This window comes from Narcine bancroftii, chromosome 3 (genome assembly GCF_036971445.1).
Source record: "Narcine bancroftii isolate sNarBan1 chromosome 3, sNarBan1.hap1, whole genome shotgun sequence".
Lineage (NCBI taxonomy): Eukaryota > Metazoa > Chordata > Chondrichthyes > Torpediniformes > Narcinidae > Narcine > Narcine bancroftii.
Genome location: NC_091471.1, coordinates 73701930 through 73716340, shown reverse-complemented (window position 1 = coordinate 73716340; position 14411 = coordinate 73701930). Strand labels below are relative to the sequence as shown.

The 14411-nt window shown below is 43.4% G+C and overlaps 1 protein-coding gene across 3 annotated transcripts in view; it reads right to left on the bottom strand.

The window, feature by feature from the left end:
* The window catches only part of tars1 (threonyl-tRNA synthetase 1), a 42415-nt gene extending 36722 nt beyond the window's left edge, over window positions 1-5693 (bottom strand). For 2 of the 3 annotated variants that reach the window (XM_069924307.1, XM_069924308.1), the window contains exon 1: window positions 5587-5693. In XM_069924307.1, the coding sequence (XP_069780408.1) occupies window positions 5587-5634 (48 nt within the window). In that variant the 5' untranslated portion in view covers window positions 5635-5693. Of the gene's footprint in view, window positions 1-5395; window positions 5559-5586 lie in introns of those variants that run through there. The other variant, XM_069924309.1, reaches the window with a different exon arrangement.
* Between the last annotated feature and the right edge of the window lie 8718 nt (window positions 5694-14411).

Below are 14411 nucleotides of genomic sequence, written 5' to 3'. Positions count from 1 at the left end.
TCATTTTTCCCACTACTGATGTAAGGCTCTCCGGCCTAAAATTCCCTGCTTTTTTCTCTAACCCCCCTTTTTAAATAGTGGGGTAACATTAGCTACCCTCCAATCCATGGGTACTGATCCTGAGTCTATCGAGTTCTGGAAAATAATTCTTAAAGCATCTGCTATCTGAATGGCCACTTCCTTGAGTACCCTAGGATGTAAATTATCAGGCCCTTGGGATTTATCTGCCTTCAATCCCATCAATTTCCCCAAGACCATGTCCTTAGAGATACTGATTTCTTTCAGTTCCTCCCTTGCATTAGTCTCTATGTTTCCCAACATCCTTGGGAGGTTATTTGTATCCTCTCTTGTAAAAGCAGAACTACACAACTGTACAGCCAAATATCATTCAAACTACATCTTCAAATTTGCTGACAACTCTACAATTGTAGGCTAGGTAACAAATAATGAGACAGAACATGGAAAGACTAGTGGTTTGTTACCAGGATAATAAATAACTTTCTACATCAACAAGATGAAGGGGACAATCAGTATCTTTAGGAGAGGGGGCAGAGAACACATCCCTGTCCAAATCAATGGCACTGAAGTGGAAAAGTAGATTGTTTATGTTTTTTGGAGTAAACATTTTTCCAATGACTTGATTGTACTACCAATCAACCACAATCAGAGAATCGTGATTATAATCACCTTAAAGTGTCAGCACAGTTTGCATGTTGCTGGCCCGGTTCCAAGGCAGGAACTGAGGGAGGGGTTTGGGTGTAACAGCCTTTATGGGGATATCTGGGAGGGAAGAGTCACAGGTTTGGGGCAGGCCAGCCCATATTTACATCTATACACAATAGTGGTGGCACTGCATTCACCCCTCCTTTTTAAACAAAGTCCAGCAGGGTGATGTGCTTTTATTGTTCATTGCAGTTCCAAAGTCCCTTGCAGTTTCAGCCTGTCCGGTGGTCTTGTCTGTCACTGGAACCATCGCAGGGTCTGCTGTGGCACAGCTGTCGTTTCCTGGTGTCGTGCGCAACAGGCAGTGACTCCGGTAGCTGAGGGGTGCTGTTCGGGTTGGTTGGAGTTTGGGGCGTGAAATCAATGGGGCCAGTTGGTCTAGGTTAACAGTGGAGGGGATTGGCTGGTCGGTCAGGAGGGTTATCCTGCGTGCACCAGGTCCCAGATGGAGGCGGTGTCCTGTCGACCATCCTGATACTCCACAGGGCATATTGGGGGTTGGCGTGGAGCAGGTGGACCTTCTCGACCATAGGATCAATTTTGGGGTATCTGATGAACCTTCGGAGCAGCACCAGCTCAGGGTTCATCAGCCAGGATGGTTCTGTAGTTCTGGATGCCGACTTCCTGGATAAGGAAAAGAGCCGTTTCTGCAGTGTTGCATTCGTGGCCATACAGAGAAGAGACCTGTTGGCATAGAGCATGCCGAGAAGGGCGACTTGCCACCAGGTGGGCAGTCCTCTTGATTTATATTTAAGAGCTGAGAACTGCCCTCCAAACAGTGGCATTTTTCATCTCTACCTGCCCATCCCCCGGGGGGGGTGGGTGGGTTATAGCCCATGGTCCTGCTCATGCCTGTGCCCTTGGCTAACAGGTACTGGTGCAGCTCCTCGATCACAGAGGAGGAGTCCCCCCCCCGGTCAAGATGGATATAGCAGGGGTACCCAAACAGAGCGAAGATGCCACGTAGCGCCTTTATGACGGAGGCCATGGTCATATCCCGGCAGGGGATGGCAAATGGAAAGCAGGAGTATTCATTCATGACGTTCAGGAAGTATTGATATGCCATAGACATTGGCCAGTCAAGTATTATACCAATACAGGGCTTTTATTAACAGACTAGAACCACCTCTAAACTGGCCAGTGGGAAAACACCTCCATCTGTTATACCAGTAGAGTGGAGTATCTCTACAGTCATAACCAATAGCAAGCAGTCAGTATAATACGCACCCCCCCATTACATCATCACAAGTACACATTCCTATCGGTGGATGGGAGGGATCTTTTAAAGCCTGTGCTCAGCCACTCAAAGGGGCACGTGGCCTTGACAAAATGTGTTTTGTCCGGCCGATAGAATTGAGGTTTGCACTCGGCGCAGACCAGGCAGTTGCATGTCAACTCTTTGATGTCTTCAACCGAGTAGAGGAGTGGTAGAGCCTGGTGACCCTGAGTTAGCAGAGGTTGTTGTGGAGGACTTGGAGGCGGTACAGCTGCACTTTGGCACATGTCCCCTGGGACAGGGCATCTGGAGGCTCGTTGAGCTTCCCTGGCTGGGACAAGATCTCATCGTTGTAGGTGGACAGTTCAATTCTCCACCCCAGAATTTTAATTTTTCCCCGCTGTTTGTTAACATAAAAGCGACTACATGTTGGTCAGTTAGCAGGGTGAATGGTTTCCCAGCCAGATAGTGCCTCCAATAGCGCATAGGCTTGGGCCTCTTTCTCAACAGCTGAGTGTCAGAGCTCGGGGCCCTGGAGGGTTCAGGAAAAGAATGCCACGGGCCTGTCTGCCTGGTTGAGTGTGGTAGGCAGGGCGAAGTGGGACACACCACTCTACCTGGAAAGGGATGAATTAATCTACAGCAAGTATTGTTGCCTTGGCGATGTCGCCCTTGATGCGTGCGAACACTATTTGGGCTTCTGCCGATAGAGGGAAGGTGGCCAATTTTAATCAGGGGGCGGGATTTGTTCACGTAATTCGAGACCCTCTGGACATAGTAAGAGAGGCCCAAGCACCTTTTCAGAGCCTTGAGGATCTGGGGTAATGGGAGTTCCAACAGGGGGAGCATGCAGTCCAGATCTGGCCCAATGATACCCTTCTCCATGACAAATAGCCAGCCTTGAAGTGCTTTTGGCTGCCTGGAGAAACTTGTGGAAGTTGGCGTCATGGTCCTGCTGATCATGGCCACAGATGGTCACATTGTCCAGATAGAGGATGTGGCCTTGAGATCATAGTCATCGACTATGTGGTCTATCTCCTGCTGGAAGTCCAAGACCCATTAGTAACTCCAAAAGGGACACGGAGGAAGTGGTAGAGGCGGTTGTCCGCCTCGAAGGCGACGCAAGGGCTGTCCTCTGGCCGGATTGGTAATAAGCCAACGAGGTCAATAGTCGAGAAAACCTATAACTGTCGATCTCGTTGACCATATTGGCAATGTGGGGAACTAGATAGGCATCTAGTAGAGTGAAGCAGTTTATGATTTGACCAAACATTGTTTCTCTCTGCTTTTTACCACAACTACTTGGGCTCTCCATGGGCTGGTGCTGGGTTCTAAATTCCTTCCACTAAGAATCATTTGACCTCCGATTTAACGAAGGCTGTTTCCAGGGCTGTACCATCTGCTACTAGTGGCTAACAGCTTGCAGTCAGGGGTGAGGTTCTCAAACGGGGCGGTGGGGGTTGAGCTGCTTCAACGCTTTCATGAGGCACAATGACATGCAGAGCAAGGAAGACAAGAGGGAAGTACTCTTTTCTCAAATCGGCCACGTGTTTTCCAAGTGATGAGACTTTGCTACTTACTCTGAGGCGACGGACTTCCTGCAAAAGTAGTACCGGGCCCCAATTAATATCATATGCACGATTCCTCCTGGGCAGCCGAAAACAAGCACCGGGTGAGTCGATTGATGAGAATATGCAGGCACTGTAGCAGCTGAGGCGATTTATGAGATTTATGATTTATGAGCTGAGGCCCATTAGCGACACATGCTTGGCCTGGTTCAGCTCTGGCTACATCAGACAGAGGCTAATAGAAAAGGGCGAACGGAGCCTATGGAAGTAGTGGACCTGGCTAAATTGATGGAGACTGCAGAGTGAAGCATTCTCCTCAGGTAATGCAGCCACCGTGGTATGCAGGGTGCTATTAAGCGCCAGAGTGCTATTTCTCCGGGCATGGGAAGCACTCACTTAAGAACAACCCGGCCCAAAGTGCCACATGCTCTGCTTGCAGGAAGACAGAGCACCACACGAAAATATGCAAGTCTCAACCTTCCCCCAAGGAGCCATCCATGCAGCTGACAGCCATCGCAATCTTAGACCACCCAACTTCTACCTTTACCTCAGATATCACTTCTGGTGGCTGGGGACAGATCAATGGGGCAAGAAAACCTGAGGTGGTACCACTTCCAGCTCCAGCATGGGGGGAGCCATCTTGGCAAGCGCCCCAAACCAACCCAGCAGCGACTCGGACAGCGACCACACACTCGCCTCTATCATCCTCAATCAAGACAGCCCGCGACAACTGGCCAAAGCCATGATGAACGTCAAGGTAAATGGCCACCCTACGAACTGTTTATTCAACACTGAAAGCACCGAGAGCTTCATCCACCCAATATTCTCTCGTAGTGACGCTGATGCAATGTAAAGTCTCCCGGCCTCTCAATCCGCCGAGATCAGCGACTGCTGCACCATGAAGCTGACGGTGTGGGGCACCGAGTACAGGAATTTTAAACTCCTGATCATGCCACACATTAAGGTGATTAAACCAATCAAACCACAATCATTGTGCATGTTGCTGGCCCAGTTCCAAGGCCGGTACTGAAGGAGGGGTTTGGGCATGACAGCCTTTGTGGGGATATCTGGGAGGGAGAAGTCATAGGTTCAGGGGGCGGGCCAGGCCTTCCAGCACAATAGGAGTAGCACCACACTGATCTGGACCAATCATGCTAAAGCAATCGCCAATAAAGCACACAAGATGCCTCTTCTTTCTTAGAAGAATAAGGAAGGGCAGCAGGTCCCCCACATCTTGCAACTTCTGCAGTTGCATCATCAAAAGCATATTTTCTGGATGCATCACTGCATGGCACAGAAGCTGTTCTGCTGAAGTAGAAAAGCAGCTCCAGAAGCAGCGGATTCAGGCCTCCAGCTCAGAACATCATGCAAACTTCCTTCCCTTCCATGGATACTACCTACATCCCCTGCTGCCTCGTAAAGATAACCAACATACGAAATAAATCACCACACCTGAGGCACACACTTCTCCCTCCTCCCATCTGGGAGAAGATTCAAAAGCAGGCAACGGTGCGCCAACAGGCTTAAAAAGTATAAATACAATAATATGCCAAGAAAGAAAAAGATATTAAAAAGATAAATCAACATCCACAGTTGCAGTTAGTGTAAAAAAAAACGTGACATTTCAGTCGTGCAGACGGATACAACAGGAATACATAATAACATTTCCCGACATCGAGTGGTCAGAGTTGTGGGACTAAAGACAATTAATAATTTTAATCTCAATCGTGGCACTGACCGGAGGATTAGACAATGAGAAATCAAGATCCACTTATGGCATCCGATTGAGATCTTGCTCATTGATGCAATTAGTCGTGATTTGACACGCCAGTCTTCTTCCTCCCACCCCACAACCTCTGCAGAAGCAATGCTCATCACTGCACGTTACCTGTGGGGTATGAAGACCCAGCAGGGGCCATGAAGTCGCGGATGAAACCTCGACCCTCACGTTCCAACACACTGCTGTCCGCTCACTAATGGCCAGACCTGCGCTTCCTGCCAAGAAGGGGGGGTCACCGAGGATCAGACAATGCCCACCCTACGGTGCAGCTGTCCGCCCACGCCGCCATCCTCACTCACCTGGCCCTTCACGCTCACGGCCTTCAACTGCTCAGCCATCTCCTCCATCCCGCTTCCTTCCCCCTCCCCCAAATGAGCTGATGCAACACGCCGACCAAACCTCGGACTCGGCCCGCGGCTAATTGACAGGGCTTTAGCCCAATAGTGACCTGCCGATCATCCCGGAAAGCACGCGTCACAGTGACCACAAGCCAATCAGAGAGAGAGATGGTTGGGCTTATTGAATGAAAGACGCCGTCAAGTTTGGCTGCGAGCACAACCAGCACCAAAGGCAAGATCCAATGACGTTGTCAGTGCTGACGTCACCCGCAGGTTGCCGGACGTCAGATCACATGATTTGTTAATGTTAAACCCCCCGCCATGCAACCGAGGGTGGAGCACAAAGCGGGAGAAACTCCGCTGGTTCCTTAGTGTATTTCATAGAGCAAAGATAAAGATACATCACCAACGTTTCGGGCTTCAGCCCTTCATCAAGGTTGTGTTGCTCTTAACTCGTGAGCGATTTGTCGCTCCGGGATTTCTCCATGTCCAGGTTTCGGCCGCATTTGCAGTGTCAATCAGTGAAGCACGGCTGTCAACCGGCTGACAGAGCAACCAGGCTCATTGCATGGACCTAAATTAGAATCTCTCTTGTATTTTACAGGAACAAAATAAATATTGGGATGCACGCAAGAGTTAGGAATTTAGATGCGGGCAACTTCGAAAAGCAAACTGATTAATTTTGTGAGTGTGGAATTTTGAATCTGCAACTACAGTCCACAATTAAGAGGTTGTGCTAACTGCATTATTAAAATCGCATCAACTACTCATGAATCGGACATGACGACTCTAACTGAAGATCAACAACGTGCATTAACTCCTTTGCTCTCTCCACAAATACTTTCCAACCTGAAAACTAACACCACTTTTAGATTTTGTTTGCGTTGAAGCGTAGCACTTTCAATTTTTTTAAAGAGTGCAATTCTTAAATACTTGATATTCTCGTCAGTTTGTGGGAACCCTGCAGGGTGTAATGGATAAGGTTTAAAAAACGAGACACAAATAGCAAATGCTAGGGTATTGGGTAAACAATAGGCCATTTCACATTCTGCCTCCGCATGGAAGCCAGCTTACCTTTTAATGCAGGTCCAGAAAAGCCTGTTCAGACGTCCCCTTTCAGCTTGGAGGCAGCTGGGGCGTTGATGCGGCGTTCAGGAGGCGCGGCTACTGGGGCCATGATGCCATACATCCGTGCCGAGCAATGGCTGACTTCATTACCCACAATCCTCCACGCAGCTGAAACGGTTCTGTATTTCCCAGAACCGTTCCAGCTGCGTGTGGGTTATGGGTAGAGTGAACGGCCATTGCTGTGCTGCGTATTGAGCCACTGCCGCCGATGAGTGGCCCGGTAAGGTTGAAACAGTCCAACCGGCCACCCCCTGACAGCCTGGCCCCCACTGCCCAAAAAACTCCTGCCCTGATGGGGTCATGGAGGGAGGGGGATGAGTGAGTGGGAGAGAGAAAAGTGAGATCGGTCATGGGATGACGGCGTCACCATCAGCCCATCCCTAGCCAGCCGCTTGCACTGGCATTACATTCATGCTAGGCAGTGGAGCACAGCCCACCGCTGCTGACCCTTCCCCTGAGAGGGATTGCAGTCGGCACCTTGGAGCTGGCCAGGGCGCAATCATGGAGGGCGGAGAATCTTTACACTTTGCACTTTACACCTTTATACTTGGGCTTTACTGGATGCATTAAGCAGAACAGACAGCATCCTTGAAAATAAATGTTTGGGTGGAGACTGATTTCAAGAAAAATGAACAGCTGTTTCAAGTAGAGACCTTGCTCAACACTGAAAGGTTGAAAAACTGCAGCATATGGAGAAGCAATAATTTAAGTATTTCATTGTTTAGTTCACCATCAGAAGACTATAAGAAATATGAGCCGGAGTATGCCACCTGGCCCATTCAATGAGATCATGGCTGATATGACCATGGACTCAGGTCCACTTACTTGTGTTATGAGTCCAGAGGACCCTAAATCCCAGCAGCAATAGATATTCACCAAGACAAATGGTTACTTAAACAAAAGTTGCTTTTAATTATCTTTAAGCATTAAAACAGAATTACACTTTAACATCATTATTAACTTACTTTACCTAACTTAACCCTCTTCTAATTCTAAGCGCACGTGTGTTTCATGTGTGTGTGTAAGTTCAGAAAAGTTCTTTGGTTCACAGTCCAATATCACTTCTCATTCCTCCAAGTTCACTGGTTGCAGGCAATTCTTATACTGTGCACAGAATTTGACATGTATAAAGTTCACCAGGCTTTCGTGCTTGAAGGGTACATGGTTACAGCTCAGAAAGGTTCTTGTCTAATTTCAGAGAGAGATGTGTTGTTCCAGGACTTCCACAACTGATGTACTTCCATCAGTCACCTCTGTCTTGCTGATGGAACTTGCCCCATCAGGGTTCTCCAGATGATCACCTCTTTCTTTCAGGTCACCACAGAGTTCTTTTTTGTTTCTCTTATTCCAAGTGAAACATTAGTCCTCTCCTCTTATGTGAACCACATGTAACTCTTGGTGGCTGAAACACAGTCAAGTGATCTCTGCTTCTCTCTCTCTCTCTCTCTCTCTCTCTCTCTGAGACTGAGAGAAAGCCTGTTTGCCTCTCTTTGCTGGCAAAACCACACGACCCTCTTACAAAAGCAAAATTTTCCTAAAGACAAGTAGCAGCTCCAGCCTGCTCTTTCATCTGTTGCCTTGATAAACAATAATCCATTAGTGACATCTCTGGAGTACTCTTCAAAGCTCTTGCAAAAAGGTGTGAGAAGTCACTATGTCTTCAGAATTTCAAATAAGATTTGTTTTAAAGTGTTTGCATGTGACATACTCTAACAAACCTTTCAAAATCAGGTGGAATATAATAGAGAAAAAATGGAAAAAGTGGAAGGTTCTTTTGTAGATTCGGGGATTCAAAGAAGAGACTTATTGAAGAAGATTGATTCGTTTGAAAATCAAAGACGAAGGAATAATGTGAAAATAGTTGGTCTTCCAGAAGAAGGTTCATTGAAGGTTCCGATCCTATAACATTTTTTAAGCATTGGATCCCAGAGATGCTGGGTAAAGAACTTTTTCCTGAAGGCTTGGAATTGGATTGGGCTCATAGAGCTTTAAGGAGAAAACCACTTCCAGGACAAACGCCGAGGGCAGTCTTGGTTCGTTGTTTAAAATACCAAGACAGAGAAATTATTTTACGTATGGCGGTACAGAAAGCATGGCAGATTCGGTCTCCATTAATGGTTCAAAATAATAGTGTTTTTTTTAATGCCGACTTGAGCCAAGAGATTATTAGAAGACGACAAGAATTTAATACGTCTAAAGATGTTTTGTGGCGAAAGGGCTACAAGTTTGCTTTTCATTATCCTGCAATTTTGAAGGTTTTTTATTGAAACTTTCAATCTCAATTTTTTGAGAATGATCAGTTCTTTGCCAGAACTGTGAATAGGCGTTCTCTGTTGTCTCCTAAGAGGAGAGTAAATGGAAATGGGTATGCAAAGAATGTAAAGAAAGAAGAGTTGACACAAAGTCTTCTTGATATTGAAGACCCGGAGCAGTCGTTGGGTTTGGAACCATTGGGTTGAATGTATGGACCATATCTGATTGTGTTTAATTAAATAATAAATATGTATCTGAATGGGCAACTAAAGCGGCATCGTCTGCAAAGAGTAGTTCACGGACAAGTTTCTCTTGTGTCTTGGTGTGAGCTTGCAGGCGCCTCAGAGCCAGCTCTTCAGCGCTTGACGTCCTGCTTTGCGGAAACTGCCAAAATGTTTGGCCTGGAAGTCAGCCTGAAGAAAACTGAGGTCCTCCATCAGCCAGCTCCCCACCATGACTACCAGCCCCCCCACATCTCCATCGGGCACACAAAACTCAAAACGGTCAACCAGTTTACCTATCTCGGCTGCACCATTTCATCAGATGCAAGGATCGACAATGAGATAGACAACAGACTCGCCAAGGCAAATAGCGCCTTTGGAAGACTACACAAAAGAGTCTGGAAAAACAACCAACTGAAAAACCTCACAAAGATAAGCGTATACAGAGCCGTTGTCATACCCACACTCCTGTTCGGCTCCGAATCATGGGTCCTCTACCGGCACCACCTATGGCTCCTAGAACGCTTCCACCAGCGTTGTCTCCGCTCCATCCTCAACATCCATTGGAGTGCTTACATCCCTAACGTCGAAGTACTCGAGATGGCAGAGGTCGACAGCATCGAGTCCATGCTGCTGAAGATCCAGCTGCGCTGGATGGGTCACGTCTCCAGAATGGAGGACCATCGCCTTCCCAAGATCGTGTTATATGGCGAGCTCTCCACTGGCCACCGTGACAGAGGAGCACCAAAGAAAAGGTACAAGGACTGCCTAAAGAAATCTCTTGGTGCCTGCCACATTGACCACCGCCAGTGGGCTGATAACGCCTCAAACTGTGCATCTTGGCGCCTCAGTTTGGCGGGCAGCAACCTCCTTTGAAGAAGACCGCAGAGCCCACCTCACTGACAAAAGGCAAAGGAGGGAAAACCCAACACCCAACCCCAACCAACCAATTTTACCCTGCAACCGCTGCAATCGTGTCTGCCTGTCCCGCATCGGACTTGTCAGCCACAAACGAGCCTGCAGCTGACGTGGACTTTTTACCCCCTCCATAAATCTTCGTCCGCGAAGCCAAGCCAAAGGAATGTATCTAGCTGGGGGGGGGGGGGGGGGGGTGGATGACACTGAAAACCTTAATAGTCATCTGCCGCTTGTGGGTTCACCACACCCAGATTTTTAGGGTATTACTACATTTGGGTGGGTTTTTTTTGTATTTTTTTTATTGTTTCTTTTTTGAGGGGACATTTTTTTCTTTTTTTCGAAGAATTATAAAGGGGAGCATTATTTTATAGAGTGTAAATATATTAGTAGTTAAAAAGATGTCTAAATTGAATTTTGCAACTTGTAATGTTCAAGGATTAAATAATCCAATTAAGAGAAAGAGAATATTGGCTTATATTAAAAAAATGAAAATTGACATCTTTTTTTTAACAAGAAAAACATCTGACTGAAAAAGAACATTTGAAATTGAAAAGAGATTAGGTTGGTCATGTTTTTTTCTTCTTCTTTTAATTCTCAGGCAAGAGGAGTAGCAATTTTGATTCATAAAAACTTACCATTTGAATTGGAATCTTCAGAGGGGTATGCTGGCAGAGTTTTAAGAGTGAACTGTAAAAAAATTTCTGAATCTTGGACTTTGCTGAATCTTTATGCCCCTAAAATAGATGATGAGTGGTTTATTTCAGAAGCTTTTTTTTACTGTTAACTCAAGTTAATGAAAATATTTTAGTTGGTGGTGACATTAATTGTGTTCTGGACCCCTTATTGGACAGAAATCCAAAGAGTATAAGGAAATCAAAGATGGCAACACAAATGAATACATTAAGGAAAGATTTAAATTTGGTGGATATTTGGAGAAAAGATAATCCTAGAGAGAAAGACTTTTCTTTTTATTCTCACGACATGATTTGTTTTCCAGAATTGATTTATTTTTGGTATCAGCACATTTACAAGGTAGAGTATTACGAGCTGAACATAAAAGTAGAGTTATATCAGATTATTCATTATTACTTTTTTCTTGTGAAAGTTCGGAGGTAGTACGTCCGTCGGAAAGATGGAGGTTTAATGCAATATTACTGAAAAAAACCAGAGTTTGTTACTTTTGTTAAAGAGCATATGTCTTTATTTTTGACTGAGAATGTTAATTCTGTGGATAGTCACTTTGTAATATGGGACGCTTTAAAAGCTTATTTGAGGGGGCAGATTATTAGTTATTCTACGAAAGTTAAGAAACAATATACAGCAGAAAGTTTAAAGTTAGAAAATCAGATTGCTGAGTTAGAGAAAGATTTTCAGAAAGATGTAACAGAAGATAAAAAAGCTAAAAGCTGTTACAATTATAACTTTATAGTGAAGTTGAAATTACATTATAATACTTAATAAACTTATCAGTTTGAGCGCTTAATTAATTGATCTGAACAACATTATTATGAGTTTGGGAAGAGCTCATAAGGTACTTGCTTGGTAATTGAAAGCTGAACAGGCATCTTGGACTATTAATGCTGTTAAGAAGAATTCAAAAATTACTTATAAGAGTGTTAAGGTCGAAAGATAAACTATCAATTCTAACTCCATTGTATAATAATCAATTTATTCCTTTTTCAATGTTTAGTAATCATTTAAAGATTTGGGACTCTAAAGGTATAAAGACAATACAGGATTGTTTTGAAGAAGGGCAATTTCTTTTTTTTAATCAATTGAGAGAAAGATTTGATACACCTGTAAATTCTTTGTTTGTGTATTATCAACTTAGAGCTTTGATACAAGATCATTATGGTAGAGAGAAGACTTTACCTACTTTGTCGAGATTTGAATCTTTGATTTCCTCTATACCGAAAAAGGGTTATATTTCAGTTATGTATAATTTGTTACAAGATAGTATGGATAAGACGGATTGGGAGAAATCTAAACTTAAATGGGAGAGTGATTTAGTATTTACTTTTCCTGAAGATGATTGGGCGACTATGTGTCAGGATAATGTAATTAAATTGACTAATGTAAGATATGGAATAGTTAATTATAATTTTTTACATCAATTATATTTGACTTCGGAAAAGCTCAAAAAAATATGGGTTTAGTAATTCGGATTCTTGTTTTAGATGTGGCTCATGTATTGCAACTTTTTTACCTGCTGTTTGGACTTGTGTTAAAGTTCAATCATTTTGGCAAGGAATTAAAGTAGTTTTGGAAAAATTATATAATTTTATATTACCATTAGATCCAATGATTTTTTTGTTGGGTAATTTGTATTCGTTAAGGGGAATGGGATTGGATAAAATTCAAATTGCTTTTGTACATTTGGTGTTATCAGTAGCACGTAAATGTGTTGCTAGTACTTGGAAAGATGATACTGAGATTAATTTATTACACTCGCATAATGAATTGAAATGTATTATCATGGAAAAAATTACCTATAATTTACATGATAATTCTTCTTCTTTTGTTAGTAAGTGTTCTCTGTATTTGAAATATATGCATTTAGATATACTTTGAAATGTTATTAACATTTATAATATTCTTTTTATATATATTTTTTTCCTCCCCTTAAGGGAGCTGGCTGAAGGGGGGGGAGGGTGGGGTGGGTTTTTTTTTTAACTTTTTTTATTTGTTTTTTTATATATATCTTTGTAAAATCATTTTTTGATTATTATTAAACTGTATGTTATGTTTTATTCTATCTTTTAAATAAAGTTTGGGAAATAAAAGAAAGCAGCCTCTATCATCAAGAACCCTCACCACCCAGGCCATGCCTTCTCACTGCCACCATCAGGAAGGTGGTACAGGAGCCTGAAGACAAACACCCACTGTAACTAAAACAGCTTCTTCCCCACCATCATCAGCTTTATGAGTGTACAATGAAGCCCAGACTGTTCTTTCGCATTAATTAATTATTTTTTAAACTGTGAATTCACAGAAATGCAATTTTTGCACCTGTATTGCACAATACTGTTGTAAAACATTGACACATGTTCATGACCATAAACCCGATTCTGAATCTGTATAATTTTAAGATGAAAGGAATGACTTTTAAAGAGGATTCCAGTTGGACACATTTAAAAATACATTGTGTGCCTTATATCTAACACATGATGCCAGAGAAGATGGCAGCATCAATAGCAATCAATAGTTAAGAATCATAGAATATTACAGCTCAAAAAACATGCCCTTAGGCCCTTCTAGTCTGTGCCAAACCATTATTCTACCTAGTCCTACTGACCTGCACCTAGACCATATGCCTCCAAACCCCTCCCATCCATGTACCTGTCCAAATTGTTCTTAAATGTGAAAATTGAGCCTATGTTCACATCAGTCAGCAGCTCATTCTACACTCCCACTACTCTGTGAAGAAGTCCCCCTAAGCCTTTCTCTTTTCACCCTTAACCCATATCCTCTGCATCTCATCTAACCTCAGTAGAAAAAGCCTACTTGCATTCATTCTATCTCAGAATTTTATCAAATCTTTCCCCATTCTTCTATGCTCCAGGGAATAAAGTCCTAACCTGTTTAACCTTTTCCTTACAACTCAGTTCCTGAAGCCCCAGCAACATCCTAGTAAATCTCTGCACTCTTTCAATCTTTTTGATATCTTTCCTGAAATCAGTTTGTCCATACAATATTCAACCCAATCAAATGAATGATAAGAAGATTATGCATATGTGGTAGACTCTATACTCATATTCTCAAGAGATGTCTAGTAAAGTATTTCATGAATAATTAACATGTATTTCTTATTTCAATGTTCATTGTTTCAAGAAACTTTTTATCAGGCAAGATACCTGATCACTTGACAAAGTAGTTACAGCATGTTCTGGCAGCATTTAAGAAACACTTAGATGAGCACTTGAAATGTCTTGGCATCGAGGGCTACGGACCAAGAATTAATCAATGAGATTAACGTGGAAGTCTGCCCAATGGACAGCGTAGGAGAGTAGGGCTGATGTTTCCGTGCTGTATGACTCAGATTTGGACTAATGCCCTGGGGATTATGTTGTATACAGATGATAATCTTTAAAATGCCTTAGTGAATTCAACAGAATATTCCAGCTAAACACAGTTATATTAATAATTTGTAAATTAATGATCTTATAGAACTTTCACTGACCAATTAAAATATGCAAGTAAATACATTATTCACTTAACAATAATTCAGTACATTTTCTTGCAAAGGATTACAACACACCCACTATA